The sequence below is a fragment of the Taudactylus pleione genome, unplaced genomic scaffold, assembly GCF_031769625.1.
Source record: "Taudactylus pleione unplaced genomic scaffold, aTauple2 ptg000345l, whole genome shotgun sequence".
In the NCBI taxonomy this organism is placed as follows: Eukaryota; Metazoa; Chordata; class Amphibia; order Anura; family Myobatrachidae; genus Taudactylus; species Taudactylus pleione.
In genome coordinates, this window is record NW_028284746.1 from 3,110,415 (window position 1) to 3,129,632 (window position 19,218).

Consider the following 19,218-nt stretch of genomic DNA (forward strand, 5'->3'; position numbering starts at 1 on the left):
AACGCTGAGGATTATGCAGAGTTGCACAAAGCCCATTTTGTGTCACTGTATATAACACATGTATCACCATAAATATCAAATATTAAAAATATGTAGCCCAAGATTTTTTATGCCCAAAAAAGTTAGAATTGTAACTATAGAAGTTAGAAAATTATTTTAGTTATGTTTCCGAAAAATACTCGCTTTTGATTAAGCCTAATGTTAAATACATGCAATAGTCACCTTTACATAAATCAGCTCATATTACAGGAATCTTATTACTATATATAGCAATAATTTAGGGATATTTGAACTGTACTGAAGCAGGGCCCTAAATATTCTTTTGGGCTCTCCAACATAGAGTTTGCCACAAGTCGACATAAATAGATAAACACAGTAATTTAAATTACATGTTAAATATTGTTGGATAAATAAACTGTTTAAATGAATATGGATGATGAAATCTTTCATCCTGTGTGATGCTATTACACGTTATACAATTATAGCATTTATAACAACCTTAGCAGAAAATGTAAAAGACTGAGCTTGATACATAGCAAAAGATTTAGCTTGTGTCAACTTTGCATATAAATCTAATCTGCTACTGAATGCACATATAGGGTTTTATTTAGTGCCAAGCACCCAATGATTCATCGGATGTATCAGCCAATTTAATTAAAGGAGAAAGCACATTAAAATCCGAGACAAAGTCTGTGCCAATATTTTCCTTTTTAAAGAATTTAGGTCCCTGAGCTTTCAATAAAGAATCAGATAAAATAAAAATATGCATAATCCTAAATCCTCTTATAAAATGTAACTAATGAGTATGAACTAAAGGTTTGCTGCACAAGGTACTGACTAATTTATTATACTTTAAGTAGATGCTGTGCATGACGATCATCATATTTTAAGACGGGTGCAGGCAACGTCTTTCTTTTTGGGTGCCAGCCGTTCTACATTACACATACCTGCCTACAGTACACTCCCAGAACCTGCGGGAGGCTCACAATTTTCTGGTAACCCCGCACACCCCTGAAAGAGAAGGCACTTCTCCCGCATTCCGCCCACTACCTAGTGATGTGGGCAGAATGGGGACAATTCTCCCGGGGAATTGACGGTCCGTGAGTAGGGTGCGGAGCCTAATGATGTCATTCTATGAGAAATGCGTTATTTGGCCCCAACCCCTATTTAAATGTGGGATTTGAGGCATTTAACCGCTAGGGTACGGGGCTTAATCACGCGGATAGTCTGGCCCCGCCCATTAGTGCCAAGGGTTGCCTACCTGTTTTTAAAGAACATTCTTAATCGTACCCCTATGATAAAGAGTGGCCTATATATCAGTATAAGAAAGTGCTTACTCACTTCAGTGGTGATATATCTCCCCCCATCGTTTGTCTCTAGCAAGCCTTGTACTCCCGCAATGTTAGATCCACTTAGACATATTCCATTACTGCAGGCTGTTGTCTGCATCATGCTGCACAAGTGTACCCTCTTGGGGCAGGCCAGCGGCATCTGCTGAAACTTAAAATGACAGTCTGCTGACCACTTACGTCTATATTCAAGACTGGGCTCCCTATTTAAACCACACTGCAAGCTGCCAGCATATTAGGTCTCAGTACCTTGCTCCAGTGTTGTTGTGCTTATGTTTAAAGCCCTGTGTACCAGGCCTGTGCTTGTTCTGACACAGACTTTGGACCTCATTCAGAGTCAGTCGCAAGCGCTGAGCGCTCGCAACCGACTCAATGTTTTGGTCCTGCGCACGTGCAGCAGCCACACTGCGCGTGCGCAAGGCCCGGAGCGAGAGAGAAACTCTCTCGGTCCGGAGTTCACTACAAAAGGGGCGGCTGTCGATGTTGATCGACAGCTCGCCCCGTTTTGTAGGCGGGGCGGGGGGGTGGCTATACAAACGGAGGCGTTCCTGACGGAACGCTTGCCGTTTTGTGAGCGGCCGCACTGACATCAGCAGTGATGTCAGTGGGGAGCTTCCTGCTCAATCAGAGCAGGAAGCTCCCTGGGGCTTGCGGTTGCCGAGGCCCAACCTTAGGGTCTCGTCGCAAGCCCCGATGGTCGCGATGGTCTTGACCATCGCGACCATCACCCTGGTCGGTCACTAAGCTGTGGGAGGTAACCCACAGCTTAGCTAGCGACCAGGAGGCCGCACAAAAAAAAAGAAGCGTCCGCTCTCATTCAGAGAGAACGATCGCTTCTTGCGACCGCCTCTGAATGAGGGCCATTGTGCCTGTGCTAGTGCTCCTCTCCTCTGCCTGAACTGAAGTATTGGAACCTTTGCCTGTGCAACTGATCTCTGTATGTTAACCCTGTTTTGTGACCCTGACCCATCATTTTGTGACTATTCTCCAGTTTCCTAATATTGTACCTTACTGTATATCTTTTCAGCCAGTCACATCCGGGGGTAGTTAGAAGGCCATAACCTGCAGTCTCCCTTGCGGCGGTGTCATAGGAAACGATGGTTTGAGATCCATTTTAGGACCCTTGGGTCCAGCTGAAGTAGGAGTGTGGGTAAAACTGGGAGATAAGTTTCCTGCTCATGGAGCAGGATTGGGTAGAACAGGAATACTAGAGTGTCCTTGGCTAGTTTGGCAGTATGAGGCAGAAACTCAGGCCTGGAATCTGAACAAAGATACAGAACTGGAATCCCAGCCATTAGGGCCTGGAACCGATAGATACAGAATGCAGTCCTGGTGACAGGGACTCAAGGCTGGAACCAACCACTGGGAACTCTGCTGTAGAGACTCATCAGGTCCTGATTCACTACAGATCGCAATTCTGCTTATACGCACGCAATGAAGTTGCTAATATCTGTGGTGATATGTAAATATTGCATTCGCAATGCGAACGCAGCCTAACATAAGGACGCCCACTTCCCTTTACTCACATCCGTATACTTTGTGAAAATAGCAAAACAATCGGTAACATCGAGTAACAATGGACCCAGACGCACAGTTAAGGAACGTCATACCTCACTCAGGAATTGCTTACTTCAGCGCACGCTATGAAGCCTCAAGCTGCATTATTATATTGCAGTGGATAATTTATGCACGCCCCTGTAACGCACTGGCATGCCTGCGTTCACCAAGCCACCCCCCCGTCACCACCCCCAAACGGCACTTCCTGTTAATCACTCTGCCATGGGTCTGCTTACACACTGCAATCTCATTCCCGGACGCAGTGGATAGTTGGCGCACGTGCACTGCGATGCATACGCATGCGCAGTACGCAACAATCGCCCGATTGCGTGCATCTTAGCACTTGCGATCCTTGCTGAACCAGGAGCTGCATAGTACAGAACCTGGAAACGATAAACTCAGATCTAGTGTCAGGCATGAGCGCAACCACAGAGGCTGGATCGCCCTGGAACCCACACTACAGTGCACACGCCTGGAACTGGATTTAGAACCCGGAACTCAGGGTGGAGAATGAAGGTACGATACCCCGGACCCCTGACTGAAACAACCGAGCAAACCGTGAAACCACAGCCCTGGAACCAGACCCTTGAAACTCAGCAACAGCCCCAGTATAGACACTCCGAACAGGAGAAACCAGCCACGGTAATAGCCTATGGAGAATAGCCAGAGGGACTGAGTAAAATGCAGATAAGCACTAGATGCTGGAAACACTCTTAGAGGAAACTGCAGTAGATAGAAGCCAGTGGGTGCTGAGAGATGTGCAGAAGCCGACTGATGCTTGCTGAACCTGCGCATAGATGAGGCCGGCAGAGGTACCGATGCTTACAGAGACTAAGCACAGGTAAGACTGGCAGGTATAGAAGTCCAACACTGAAATACAGCAACAGGGAACAGGAATGACTGAAGCCTGGGGACCAGGCACTATCCCAGTAGGAAGGCTTTGCATGGCAATGTGCTGTACTCAGTAGTAAGTTTAAATTTGCCGCTGTGGAAGCCCATAGGCTGCAAGAGTAATGTGAGCCTGTGTGTAGTGCAGGGATAGAACTAGGAAGTCACACTGGCAGAACCAAGAGAGCTGCATCCAGCAGCCGGCCAGTTTGCTGACATCCCACATTGCAGACAGAGGGAATGTTGCTGAGGTACAGGGGAATTGAGGAATACCGCAATGTGGCAGCATCGTGTGCGATGAGAGGGGCTAAGACTCCGATTTGTGACAGACGTTTCCTGGAAAGAACAGAGGGCCTGATTCAGGAAGAGATGCACAGGAAAGAACGCAAGCACTCAGCCGCTGTTTTTGCACTGCGCATTCATCTAATTCATCAGTGCGCAAACTAACCAGTGCGATCGGGTAAGCATACGCAGACTACACGCAGTGTGTACGCAGACCCCTTCCGATATTGATTGACAGGAAGTGCCGAGTGTCGGGGCGCCATTTTAGGGGCGTCCATAATTAAGCCAGTGCGGCAACAGACGCAGTGATTAGACTCCGTGCACACAGGAAGTTGCCAAGATCCTGCGCGAGGTCTGGTCAACCTCTATTATGCAAATGTGGTTGATGGTTCTCGATGTTACCGATGATTACTCTATCTTGCGTACTGATCAGGCTTTGAGTAAAGGTAGTGGGCGGCTTAATATAGGGCTGGGCGTCTGCATCTTGTGCTGCTGTCTCCGTGCGTATGCATTGATTAGCATATTCTCGCAGCAGATGGGTGCGTGCGTTCTCTCCTTTGCGTTCCTTGGTGAGTCAGGCCCAGAGTCCATTAGACTCCACGTATTGACACTGCCAGCACTAACCCTAGACCAGAGGGTACCAAACTCTGTCATTACAGTTCAGGTTTTAAGGATATCCATGCTTGAGTCCAGATGGTTAAATCAAATTGACTGAGGTACTAATTAAGTCACCTGTGCTCAAGCACGGAAATCTTTAAAATGTGGTCTGTAATGGCGGAGTATGGGAACCTCTGTCCTAGGATGATGTATGGATCCACCTGACCAATTTGCCACATGGCAATCAGTTTTTCTTTAAGATGATTGTGACAGCATTTATGTTCTCGTGAATCTAATAGATTCAACCCATTGCCCCTTCACACTTAATTGGGCAAGGTTTTATATTTTATAAGGGATGTAGTCAATAGGTCGACATTCATAATGTTGACTGTTATGATGCCAACATTATTAAAATGTTGACAGGAGACATGTCGACATTTCAGAATGTCGACATTAGGGTTAGGCTACAGATGGGAGGGTTAGGGATAGGTGAGAAATACTCGCCAGAATTCTGCAGCATTGGAGGTCTGACCTTGAAGTGACAGTCACATGACTGCCAGGACTCAGAAGCCACGATGGGAGCTGCTGCAGCCGTAAGCAGCAGGTAAATGAGCACTGGCCCACCGGGGATGATATGTTGACAATCTAAAGGCCCCCATACACGGTGCGATTTCACCGTGCGAGGGGACAGGGGATCCGTCATTCGACATATCGGGCGGTCCGCACACACATTGCTATGGGGTAGCCAAACGTCCGATATGCCGGCTCCCCCGTCTCACCCGCATAGCAAACAATGTGATCGCACATCGCATCCCCTGATCTCTTCGCCCTGCAGACAGATCAGGGGATACGATGTACAACCTGGCGCAACTGCGCTCGGCCTGATAGCAGGGCCATACACGGTGCGATATAGCAGGCAGATCGCACCGTTCAGTCGGATCGCCTGCTTTATCGCTACGTGTATGGGGCCTTAACATGTTGACATTTTGTCCCTGTCTACATCATGGTGTCAATCCAATTAGCCATGAAGCGTGCAAATCAGGTGCGAGTTGCCGTTGCAACTGCGCTCAAACATCGGTAACGGCACCGCATCTCACACCCATCACGGCTCTCTCTCAGCCCGAATTTGCACAAATTTGCTCGCAGCCCTACGGGGCTGTAAGCAGTTTTGTGCTAATTCAGGCTGCCACTGGGCTGCCATACAGTGGTGCTCTTGCCATGATAACTAGCACCTACTATTAAATCCCGGCTAATTGGATTGACCCCGATAAATAACACTTTTATAAGGCCTAAAAGCCCTGACTAACAAGCTTGATTACAAGAATGAGAGAAAAGAGCGCAGATGCTGATGCTCTGCAAAACTGACCCATTTAGTGCTGGTAACTAGACCTGGGTGCACTGAGTCGGCTATCGTTTCATGTACTTGCTGCTGTGTTTCCTGGTCACTATGCATCATTAGCAGTTTGGGGTTCATGCACCTCAGACATTAAAGGTTATGTGCTTGAAACTTCCTTGTCTTCTCAACAGTGCCTCAACAGTTGGTGGTAGAAGTGAGATTGACTCATTCCTGGATTGAGAGGGCACCAAGATGAAGAAGTTCATGAAGCAGTTCACAAATGCAGCACATGTCAAAGCAGGCTGAGAACTTACTTGTGCAGCTTCAACAGGAAAGACCTTAAATTCGTTCCGTCGGGCACCAAATACTAACGAGCGCCCAAAAACAATTGAATTCTCCCGATGATGTAAAAAAACCTAAAAGCTGTTTCAGTGTCATCCTAAGCACCTTTCTCAGAGGTTGCTAAGGCTGGCACAGGACAGCTGTTGGGTCTTTGACAACATTCACATCATCACTACTTAAGATGAGAATTTTGTTGCCAAGCCATTGCATTGTCTATTAAATTTGTTAAAATAAATTTATTTGCATCAATTTATTGGTGTGATGGCTGCCCAAAATCATCTTTTTTGGATGGACACTATATAATTATGCTTACGGAGCACTCTAAGATTATTCAGTGTCGTGCAATTCTTTTTGGACTGAATATATCCTGATTATGTGTAATTAACTAATGGCACTTAGCCACAAACAATGGTGCATACAGACAGAGGACTTGAGAACCCCCTCTCATAGGGGTATATTTACTAAAGTGCGGGTTTATAGGAGTAGAAATGTTGCCCAAAGCAACCAATCAGATTCTAGCTATTATGGGCCTGATTCAGACCCGCTCACTATCTGCGTACTCTTGCTGGATGCATATGCAAAAAAGTAACGCCACGGGAAGCAAACGCTCGCCAAGGCAAAAGCATGCCCACCATGTCTTAGTGAGCGGCCACTTTGTCTGAGCGTATGCCCAATCGCACAGGCAGAGCCGCCCACCAGCACACATCATCTCCAGGAAGTGTATTAAAACATTGGTACTGTACATCGAGCACCATCGGATGCTAACGCAGTGCTTGCGGTTGCTTTACCCTACAGCAAGTACTGTGAGGATATCAGTGTAAAAAAAAGGCAAGTGACGTGTACTATGACGCAGCCTGTTAATTATGCACACCTCTAAAACGGCGTTGAAACACTCAGGCACGCCTGCGTTCGCATCTCCAACCCACCGTTATTAGTGTCCTGCCCCTGTTACCACCCACAAACGGCCTCTCCTGTCACTCATTACCCTGGGCTGCCTTTGCTGGGCGAGCGAGAGTGTTGCGTTCGCAGTGTGTAGTTCGCGCACACGCAGAACGAAGCATGCGCATACGCAGAACATCGGGCCGCTTGCGAACGCACAACGCGAGTGAGCGGCTCTGAATCAGGCCCTATATTCTAAAAGGTGCTAGAAAAATGTTAAGTAGAAACTGATTGGTTGCTATGGGCAACATCTCCACTTCTATAAACCCGCAATTTAGTAAATATACCCCATAGAGTTGGACAGTCAGGGGTATATTTACTAAAATGTCTAAAAATGAAAAGTGGAGGTGTTACCCATAGCAACCAATTAGATTCTGATTATCATTCTCTACAGAATTGATATCAATGGGCCTGATTTAGAGATGGACGCTAATGCGATCGCAGCTGCGATGTCGCACAGAACCTAGCTGCGAAAACCTGCTAATGCATGCCAAAGCACAACCGGCATAAACACGCCCACTGCTGTCTTCTTACATGCGTACGACGGCGCTTACCTGCGGTAACATCTGTAAAATTGACGCACATCGAGCAGTCAACTTCCTTTGTGGCAGGTCTGACCTGCCGCAGCCTCGGCAGCTCTCCTGCCACCCAGAGCTTCGTAGGAGCTTGCTAGAGCTAATTTATGCATGCCCATGGTGTTCAAAACGTTAGACACGCCTGCGTTTTATCACCCTCACTCACTTTGCGATGGATTCCTCCGTGCATGCGTAATCGCAGCGCAATCGTGCGCACGTGCTGTGCGGCTTACACGCATAAGCAATTGCAAACAATGGCTGAATCTGTGTACGTAATCGCCATTGCGTTCATCGCTGAATCAGGCCCAATATTCTGATTCGTTGCTTTGGGAAACACCATCACTTTTCACTTTTACAAGCTTTGGTAAATCTCCTCCTCCGACCCCACCTTACAGAGGTACGGGAGCATATGACCCCACCTTACAGAGGTACGGGAGCATATGACCCCACCTTACAGAGGTAAGGGAGCTTATGACCCCACCTTACAGAGGTAAGGGAGCATATGACCCCACCTTACAGAGGTAAGGGAGCATATGACCCCCACCTTACAGAGGTAAGGGAGCATATGACCCCACCTTACATAGGTAAGGGAGCATATGACCCCCACCTTACAGAGGTAAAGGATCTATGTAAATAGATGCCTCCTGCCGGTTTCTCTGATCCCCTGCTACATCCGAAGATGCAGCATTGGATCATCTGCATGAACATCAGTCATCTGAGTAATCCTCACGTTACTCAGGATGACCGCAGAATTCATGCTGCTGAAGTGAGTGAAGCTGCATTCAAGGACACAGCCACTGGCATCAGCACGCCCCCGAATGACTGAAACCTATCAATCAGGCTGCGGCATCCACAGTCATCTCGCAGTACAAGATCTGCACATGCGCACTCTGACATCTGCGCATATCTCACACCATCGTAGATGGGCGGAAACCATCGGGTTTGCATACGTCTCTGATTTAGGCCCAGTGTTGGAAGCTCTTTAGGTCGCTGAACCAACGTTCATGAGTATGCACCCTATCAATGCACTAGGAATTAGTGATATCAACGGGCAAAATGACTTTGACAGACTGAGCATTGGTTCGGCCCACAAAATCGGTGCCTACTCTGTGGCTTATTCTGAGTTGGACACATTTCTGTTCACAGACGCAAAAGGCACACTTTTGCATAGTGTGCATGCGGAAATGGAAAAGTATGCATTTTTGCGTATGTCCATCCTATTATGAGTATTAAGCTTATCAATATATCGTTCATTCGATGGACGGATGATATATCGGCAGTGCATCGGCAGTTGTGTACACCCGATATGTCTGTGAACTACGTAGTTTACAGACTTATCAGGTCGGACCTGCAGCACAGCCATGTCAGGTTGATATATCGATGCATCTGCATGTGTGTACAGGCGACCCACCGACCACGCATATGCCGGCCGCAGAAACCTCTGACAATGACGTCACTTCCGGTTCCTGTGGCCAAGCATGTCAGGTGGTGAATTGGTAAGTGTATGTGCCGAATTCGTTTGTGCCGAACACTTAACAAATCATTGGATCGGTGGCCCATGGGGCGGCCGGCCGATCCATCGCTCAGGTGTATACCCAGCATTACATACCTTGGCTGGAACTGTCTTTCTGTGAAACTGGGCATTTTTTGGTGGCAACAATGCCAGCGCATGGAACCACCCCGTCTTGTGGAATTGTCATGAGCGTGTATCAAACGCCCTGTGCGTTTCCCAGTCGTGCGTATGGGGAAGGAAAGTCTGTATTTGACGGATTTCTTCTACCTAGCATGGGGCTGGTGTACCTGCAGATACTAAGGGGTACGCTTTAAATAACAGACACAAGTCTCGAGTGGGCGGTGTAGTGGGTGTCCTGCCTCTAACAAAACACATTAAAAAAAGGGATATAATAATCTGCCCCCACTTGGAATGAAATGTGTGCAAACCTATTTCATGAGAAATAATATCACTAACATCCAAATGGTTCTGGGTGTTTGCATCAAACAAGCCATTTCTTTAAAGGAACAATGCCATAACAGGTATGCTCACAGCTCAGTGTCCTTGCAAAGACCTCTGAGCAATTCTCTCCCAGAGACATATCTAACACGCAGAGTTAGCTGCTTGATTATGAATTACGGAAACGGCATAGCCTACCCGGAGATGGAGGAGAGTTTTTGGTGTGCCTGGAGAGCCATCTCACAGCCTTTGGTTCGAGTTTTCTGCATTTCGGCCCGTAGGGAGGGACAGCTTACTGACACATCCCCAATGGAAATGACTAATTCACGATACAATGCCACCTGGGTGTTGAAATCCTGGACAAGCTGAAAAAATACATTATCACCATCAGAAACATGATGCGTCTTTTACGCCTATTTCCAGTTTGCATTAGTATTCACACCCATCATTATTGATCATATACCATGAAACACAAACCGCTTTTGAATATAACAAAACAAATTATTGTACAGTCAACATGTGTTTTAGCACTAGAATTTTTTATTTTCCAACAGTCACAGTTCCATTCCATGGTTGTAATAATAGATCTGCATTACAGCCATGAAAGCTCTGGTTTCCAGTATATGAAATTAAGGCATTGCTTTCAACTGGTACAAGTGTACTGTAGGTGCATATGAGGACAACAGCCCCCCTCCCTATCTAATCTGAAGACTAGACGAAAGAGGTGAGTACAGCCAGGTGTCTACTGTACATATCAGGAAATTACTCTATATACATAATAATGAAGTAGAAGAAGAAGTTCTAAAGATTCAGGCAATTTCTGTTTAGGGTCTTTTGTTTTCTGAAGGCTGGTGTTGCATGCAGTCACTCCCTTTGTGCTTATTTATATATAATAGTCCATCTTTAATCCAACATAACCCGTCTGCTCGAAACATGAGGTCTGGATCCTGCATGGGACATTAATTATCATACATACATTAGCAGCAGGTAATAGACCCTTTTGCAAGCACATCAGTAGCACCAACGCAGCAAAAACATGAACACTTGAGAGATTTTAGGGGCGATATCTATGGGCGTTGATGAATAAAGTGGTACAATAACATGAAACAAACACATTTCAGTGCAATAAGTAACAAACATATCTACCTAACAAACATAGGCAGCAACAGCATCCGCATCACACAGCTAGACAAGTTTCCTGTAGCAATTACAGAAAGCCAGTGGAGACTACAGTACTTCAATAGATAAGCAGCAGCAGCACAACTAGCCACAGTAAAGTAGCAATGACAACACTGACAGCATCACACTGCGTTGAAACATTGTGTTAGACTGGAGTGAGTTAAAAAGGTTTTCAATATACAGTGCATTTGTCCCAACTCAATGCATCTATCTGCAATAACAGGGAACCCTGATCTGACATCAAGCTGCAACACAGAAATCCCTCAGCTACTGAGAGTGCTGGAGGCTGGGGGAATGTATAATGTGATTATTTTATTACACACCTGTGCATTCACCAAGAGAATGTCTGTTTAAACTTGGATTGCAGCAAGTGGCCATACAGCAGGATGAGAATGGGAGGTTTGAGGGGTCTTTCTCTATATCAGCAGAAGCAGGGAGAGCAGTGCAGATTGTGTGTGTGATGTTGTTACACTGCAGCCTGTTAGCAGCAGTGGGGAGGTACAGTACAGATGAGCAGACACCCATGGATAGTGTGGAGACATACAGCTCAGTGTGTCATGCTAACAGAACTCCAATAATGCACTCAGCTATATATGGGCTAGGGGTGCTCTGCACAGTAGGTACTGCAGTTTTAAAAATAGTGCAACTGCACGTGATGTGAATAGACAACTCAGTGATATGTGGGTGGGAGTGGCACTAAAGCAAAAATAAAAAATATAGTTGTATGTGATTTTTTTTTTTACCCACCATTTTGCAGTGGTCCAGGGTTCTCTGTGACTTGAGGGGGCTCTCCGAGCTCCCCCTGCGCTCAAGGTCTCTGGGCAGAGCTTTGTTGCCGGTTTGGAAGAGAGATCCTTGCGACCTGGGGCGATTCTTGCGCCCATTCGGTGCTGAAGTCATGCATACACATCCACCAGGCAACGTCCAAGGCGAGATTGGGGTGGCGGATGCCAGCCACAGTACAGAGCTAGAAGTGGTCAGCAGAGCCACTGTAACTCCTAGCTAGCTTTTTTCCCCTATAGGAGCAGAGGCTGCTGTTGCAGGTAACCTTCAGGTTGCAGGAGAGTTGGTGCGTCCTCCTGCATAGCTCCAATCTCCAGCCAGCAGCAGCAGCAGCAGCATCCAGGGATGTCAGCCCTGCAATGGCATGGTGATCCCTGGCAGGAATATCCCAATGTCAGCGCACAGAAGCTTCCTCCTAATATTGATTGCAGCAAGGCAGGGCATGCACAACCATGTCTGGCAGATAAGAGTTGCCATTCAGGAAAGGGTGGAGTGCCTCTCCCTTACAAATCCCCCTGGATTAGCCGCAGCATCCTCCCTGAACGCAGCTGGGTTTATCACACCTCCCTGGAGGATTTAAATGGCCTTTTAAGATCTGGCCCCCCCTGGACCAGTCTCACTGGTCTCTTCTTCCTCAAGATTCCTCTGTGAGATGCACTGGTGGCACTGGAAGAGGTTGGGAAGCTGGCAGGCTGACGCGGTTAGCATCACAGTACATTGATAGGACGGGAATACTAATGTGATCCAGCAAATCCACCCCCTACTGTTTATATAATTATCCAATCAAAGGCTCAAAACATCAATGGCAATATTATTTCATACTGTTCTATTATTAGATACAAAAAAGTGTCTGCAGAATAAAACACACAGCCACATAGGGTGATACAGCAGCAGGCAATGTGCTGGTACAATGTGCTCCTGCAATACTGTACATGTATTACTCTGCCGCTGCCTTCAAAGTTATAAGGACTGTGTGTTACCTGATAAGAGCAGGACAGCTGGGAAATGGTGATAAGACCCTAAATTAGCAACAAGAGTTGTCACAATCTACAATGCAACAAATCTTTTCTCTTTTTGGCTAAGTTGTGCTTGTACATATACAGTATGTACATATATATATGTGTGTATGTATGTGTGTATATACACTATATATATATATATATATATATATATTTATATATTATGTATCCAATATAAATTGCAGTCATCAGACTTTTCTATTGAGCAGCAAGGTCCTTTATTGGTTTTAAAAAAAAGCCATAGTGGGAATCAACGTTTCAGTCCTCAATGGGACTTTTGTCAAGTATCTTGACAGAAGTCCCAGTGATTCCCTCTATGGCTATTTTTAAAACCAATATATATATATGGCGGCACTGAGATATACCAATATATACCATTCACAGCAATATGCTGTTAAAGTGTAGGAACCCAGTAAGTGATATATTGAATTCATTTCAGTGTCAGTGCTGGACTGGACATATCTATCTATCTATCTATCTATCTATCTATCTATCTATCTATCTATCTATCATATGGTTGCAAGCTCCGGCTCTCCAGGTCCAATGGCAATAACTCGCTCTGGTGCCCTCCTAGAGGGTCGGCACCCTCACAATATACCAATGTGTAGAGAGAGGCGGAACTCAGAGACTTTCTAACAAGCAGTGAACCCTATGCCAGGGAGATTTATTGGTCATGCGTAGCAGCAACAGATAAAACCCCCAGCCAGGTAACAAGGTCAAAGGTAGCAGCACTACCGGTCTGCATCCCATTCGGACAATAACTGTTCCGAATGGAAATGCAGATGCGAACGGTGTAGTGCCCACGAGGGAAGTGGTAATGCATTGTCCTTGGACAAGAGCAGAACTAAATTCCATCATAAATGATTTCCCCGATCCCAATAAGGAACTAGCCAAATGTCAGAGATTTTTGAGGAATTTCTGTAGTTCACATGAGCCAACTAATAAAGATTGGCGTGTGGTGTTAAGGGCCTGTCTACCACGCAATACCGACGTGACAAAATTTATCACGGATTGTGTATTGGATGGTGACGTTCCCTTAACGGACCAAATAAACCAAGGTAACATTTCCCGCATTGTAACTCAATTGGGTATATATTTTCCAGTAGTAGTTAACTGGAACAAAATTTTCACCATAAAGCAAAAGGAGAGTGAATCTGCAGAAGAGTATTGCGACTGGGCTCTGCAGGCTATCACCCAGTACACTGGGATAGAAGATATTAAAGATAGCACTCACCATAGGGGAATGATAGTCACATGGACGGTCTTAAGGAAAACTTAAAGACTTGGGTTTGGACCTCACAACCTGGCTGGAGGGGAGTCACAATAGATACACTCATAGAATCTGCCATAGAACATGATAAGAACATCTCAAAGAAGAGAGAGACCCAGAGCGAAAAACTAATGGCTGTCAGTATTCAAGCTCTGGAAGGAATGACGGTAACATCACAGCCAACAGACACACTTGCATCTATACACACAGCTACACCTGAACAGTTATATGTCCTCATTAATCCCACGCAACTGCAAACAGCTCTATTCTACTAACCCTACACAACCACAGGTCCCACACTACTCGCAAACTTCATATCCCCCACAATACCCTTATCCTCCGTATCCCTACCCATATCCACCACCTTTTGCCCCTGCTCAAATCTCACAACAACCCGTGTCTTCATCCGATCCATGAATATGTTTTAATTGTAACCAGCCAGGACATTTAAGTAGAACCTGCAGAGTAAAAAGGGTAGGACCCCCAAACCAGAGAGTACCTGGATATCCCCATAAGGGATATGCACGGAGACCAGCAAATATCCAGCAAGCACCAGTTCCAATTGTGGCCGTTAATGCTTTATTGGAGAATGGTAGCCAACGCTAGGGGTCAGGTCATACCTGTAGTCTACAGATAGGTTAACTGGAAGTACTAGGGAAGAACCGGTCATGATGGTTGATGTAGCTGGTACTGAATATCCTTTTCTTGTAGACACAGGGGCGACCAGGTAAGTGATAAAATCTCCCGTTAATTTACAGGTGAGCAACGAGACAGTACCAACAAAGGGTGTAACAGGTGAAGTGCAACATTATCCTTTAACAAAGTCCACAGAGGTTACTACTGGGCCGTTGCATACCAGGCATTCTTTCCTTCTGGCTGCTGCGGCTCCTACTAACCTGCTGGGTAGAGATTTGTTATGTAAGATGGGATGTGTCATATATTGCACCCCTGATGGTGTATTTCTAGATATCCCAGAGAGAGATGCGCACGAGGTGCGGGATATGTTGGACACTCCCCAAAGGATAATGTATCACTCTACCAGTTTAAATGAAAATCCATCTCAGGTAGATCAAATGTAGTGCCAAATCCAGCTGTCATTCTTATGCAGATCCCTCCAAACGCAACCCATTTCACTGTCATTGACCTCTGTTCTGCTTTCTTCTCTGTGCCTCTCCACCCTGACTGTCAGTATCTATTCGCATTTACATACAGAGGTGTGCAATATACATGGACACGGTTGCCTCAAGGTTTCATAGACAGCCCCAGTATCTTTTCCCAGGCATTGCACGACTGTTTACAATCTTTTCCATATGCAAATGGATCTGTGGATGATTTATTGCTGTGTTCTGATTCGTTTATGTCATGTTTGAATGATACTAAACTTTTGTTGCTTCATCTCTCGCATACAGGACACAAGGTGGTTAAGGACAAACTACAGTTGTGCCAATCCACAGTAAAATATTTGGGACACTGCCTAACCCAGGGGTTAAGACATCTCACAAATGATAGAATCCAGGCCATACAGAACATGACACTGCCACAGAATCAACAGCAAATTCGTACCTTCTTGGGAATGTGTGGATTCTGTAGAATGTGGATCCCAGGTTTTTCTATTTTGGCCTTGCCTTTACAGGACTTAATCTCTTCCTCAAAGCCCGATCGTGTCATACACACAAAGGAATCAGAGCAGGCTTTCCTTAATCTTAAGGATAGTCTGACCAAAGCACCTGCATTGGGAATACCTGATTATGAGAAACCTTTTGTTTTGTATTGTACGGAAGCCGATGGTTGTGCTGCAGGTGTCCTTACACAAAAACATGGTGATGCCAGTAGGTCCATAGCATACTACAGTGCCCAATTGGACACTGTGGCAAGATCACTCCCCACCTGTTTGAGAAGTGTAGCAGCTACCGCTTTATTGGTGAGTAAAAGTGAGGACATAGTATTGGGTCATGATATTATTGTATACACTCCCCATGCTGTATCTGCTTTGCTGAACTTTGCTCAAACCAGACACGTCTCTTCGGCTAGGTTTACCAAATGGGAACTAGCTCTATTCGCACCTGCAAACATCACTGTTAAACGTTGCAGCACGCTGAACCCAGCAACGTATTTGCCATATGTACAACATGATGTACAAAGGGTGGAAGGAGGCGAGTTGCTGGTGGAGGGTGAGTTCAGTGGACATAATGATACACACGATTGTATGGAATATCTGAATCAGACCTTTACTGCTAGACCTGACATACATGACACACCTTTAGAGAATGTAGATGTGACTTTTTACACAGATGGGAGTTGTCATAGACAAACAGACACAGGTGAATTATGTACAGGTTATGCTGTTGTAAATGACACAGACATCATAGAAGCCAAACCTATTGGTCCTCCTCACTCAGCCCAAGTGGCAGAGTTAGTAGCACTAACTAGAGCGTGTGAACTGGCAGCAGGCAAATCTGCTAACATTTACACTGACTCGAGGTACGTGTTCGGGGTGGTGCACGATTTTGCGGCTCTATGGCATCTGAGAAATTTTATGACAGCAGCAGACACACCAGTTGCACATTCCCGACACATAAAACATCTTTTAGAAGCAATCCAACTGCCCAGAGCGTTGGCAGTAATCAAGTGTAAAGCCCATACATGTGAGGATGACCCGGTGTAACTGGGCAACAACAGAGCTGATGAAGCTGCAAAATGGGCAGCAGGGTTAAAAATGTTTTCTCCCACTGAAAAAATTATTTCTTTCCAAACAATTGACATGCTGAAATTACTTGAGATGCAAAATTTGTGTTCAATTCAGGAAAAGTCCATTTGGAAGTCCAAGGGATGTGGGCAAGAGTCCTATGGGCTCTGGAGGGACGGACAAGGTAAGCCAGTAGCCCCCAAGGCATATTACCCCAGCCTGGCTGAGGCAGCACATGGTCGGACTCATCTGGGGAAACAAAGTATGTGCAAGTTGGTGAGAGCATACTGGTGCGCACCAGGTTTTTCTTCACAAGCAGAAAAGATAGCAATGTCCTGTCTGACCTGCTTGAGGAAGAACATAGGGAAAGTGATCCCTACCGAACCATCCCACATTCCACTGACTGATGGACCTTTCCAGGTGATACAAATTGATTTAATCTAATTACCACCCTGCAGGGATCTTAAGTATGTATTAGTGTGCACTGATGTATTTTCTAATTGGGTTGAGGCCTACCCAGTGGCCACTAATACTGCTGCGTTTACTGCCAAGAAAATAGTTCAGGAATTTGTATGCAGATACGGTATCCCTAAAATCATCGAGAGTGACAGGGGTACTCATTTCACAGGTGATGTTTTTCAAAAAATGTGTAAGCTGATGGGTATTAATAGTCGACTTCACACCCCCTACCAACAGCAAGCCAGTGCCAAGGTAGAGAGGATGAACGGGACTATTAAAAATAAGTTAAGTAAAATCATGGCAGAGACTGGACTAGGTTGGCCAGAAGCATTACCGTTGGTCCTGCATAGTATAAGGACCACTCCCAGACCCCCTCTAAATCTGTGTCCATTTTAAATACTGTTCGGTAGACAACCTCATTTGATTATAAGTCCACAGGAAGACTTGAAAGGTAACAACTAGGTAACTGTAAAGTATCTTATATCAATGAATAAGCAGTTAAAACAACAGCAGCAGAAACTGAAATTGTTGTCCAATGATATGCCTGAAACTAACTGTCATGATGTTGATCCAGGAGAATATGTTATGATCAGAAATTTCTTGCGTTCAGGTTGTTTGACTGATCGTTGGGAAGGTCCGTACCAGGTGCTGCTGACAAGTACTACATCTTTGAAGGTGGCTGAAAGAGATACCTGGGTCCGTTCCACTCACTGCAAAAAGGTCAACCAACCGGTGGAGAAACGAGTCGGAGACAAGGCTGATAGCGTGAACCTGTCGCTAGTGAGCTTGTGCCGGGAGGATTGAAAAGGTCGTAGTGAGATACCTGAACTAAGAGAAATCTGCAGGTCTTGTTGTGGCAATGGACGGGCCTGCTGTATTCATTTTCATATTCTCTTTTAGAGTGTTCACCATCCTGGTCGGTTCGGGAATGTCCGGTTTCTGTGAAGGGGGACCGATTGTGGAGAGGGGAGTTGATAGCAGTGCTGATGGAGTGGAGTCAGAAGGAGTGCAATGCCAATCAGGGGAGTGTCTGACCAATCTTAGTACTGTTATTGTTAAGAGAGCTGTTATTCCGGATACTCGGGGACGGTATGGAGGTTTATCGTCTGAAGATTCGTGTATTTGTGAGCTTTGTGGGTCCCTAGTTGAAGAGAATTGTATCCAACGGTGCCAGCCTAAATATAACCCGTACTGGGGTGGGTATCCTTTACAGGATTATCATAGCATGGTAGGCAAAGTGTTAAATCAAACTGATTGCTGGGTGTGTTCACATGTGCCACAGGGACAGCATAATGTAGGGTTGGTGCCATTTCCGCTGAATATCATGGAAATTTTTGAATTACAGAAAGGGAAAACATTGGATGGAAAATTCCTCTCATCCAAACCACCTCATTTCAAACTCTATCAATTCCAAGTAGATAGATCACTTTTGTGTTTAAACATAACCAACCCCAATAAACCCGGGAGTTGGGAAGTGACAGGGAATAATCAGACGATGACCTTCTCACAAAGAGCTGATAATGAGTCCATAAACCATGATCTGTTACGCTCAATTAAATCTAGTGGGAGACATTTTAGGTACCGGTATGCATTGAGTTCCACCAAAGAAATTATTGGTAAGGTGCCAGATGGTTATTGTGCTAAAATAATACAGCCAGAAACTTGCATGTACCAGATGGAAGACCCAGAAATAGGATTGTTTGCAAGGGAAATGTGCTTAATGATAATGATGCATACCATTCCTTATGTTCTCTCTGATAATGTATATTTTATATGTGGAAGAAAAGCGTATAAGTGGCTCTCCCTGAGTTCCGAAGGTTTGTGTTACCTGGGAAGAGTAGTCCCAGAAGTTATGACCCTCACACATGTTGAAATGCTTGGTATACATAAAAACACACCTTCAATATATCTTCACACACAATATGAACACAGAGGCAAACAAAATATGATACCTGGTGACGTGCACAAAGCCACTCAGTTAATTAGTGAGACAACTGGCTTTCAAG

The 19,218-nt window shown here is 45.5% G+C and overlaps 1 protein-coding gene across 1 annotated transcript in view; it reads right to left on the reverse strand.

Annotated features, from left to right (window-relative positions):
• Window positions 1–12,429, reverse strand: part of RGS7BP (regulator of G protein signaling 7 binding protein) — a 94,055-nt gene extending 81,626 nt beyond the window's left edge. Inside the window, exons 1-2 of the mRNA XM_088444036.1 lie at window positions 11,743–12,429; window positions 10,015–10,181 (exon numbers count right to left, since the gene is read on the reverse strand). Coding sequence (XP_088300162.1) covers window positions 10,015–10,181; window positions 11,743–11,895 — 320 coding nt within the window. The 5' untranslated portion in view covers window positions 11,896–12,429. The remainder of the gene's footprint in view (window positions 1–10,014; window positions 10,182–11,742) is intronic.
• Window positions 12,430–19,218: the final 6,789 nt, after the last annotated feature.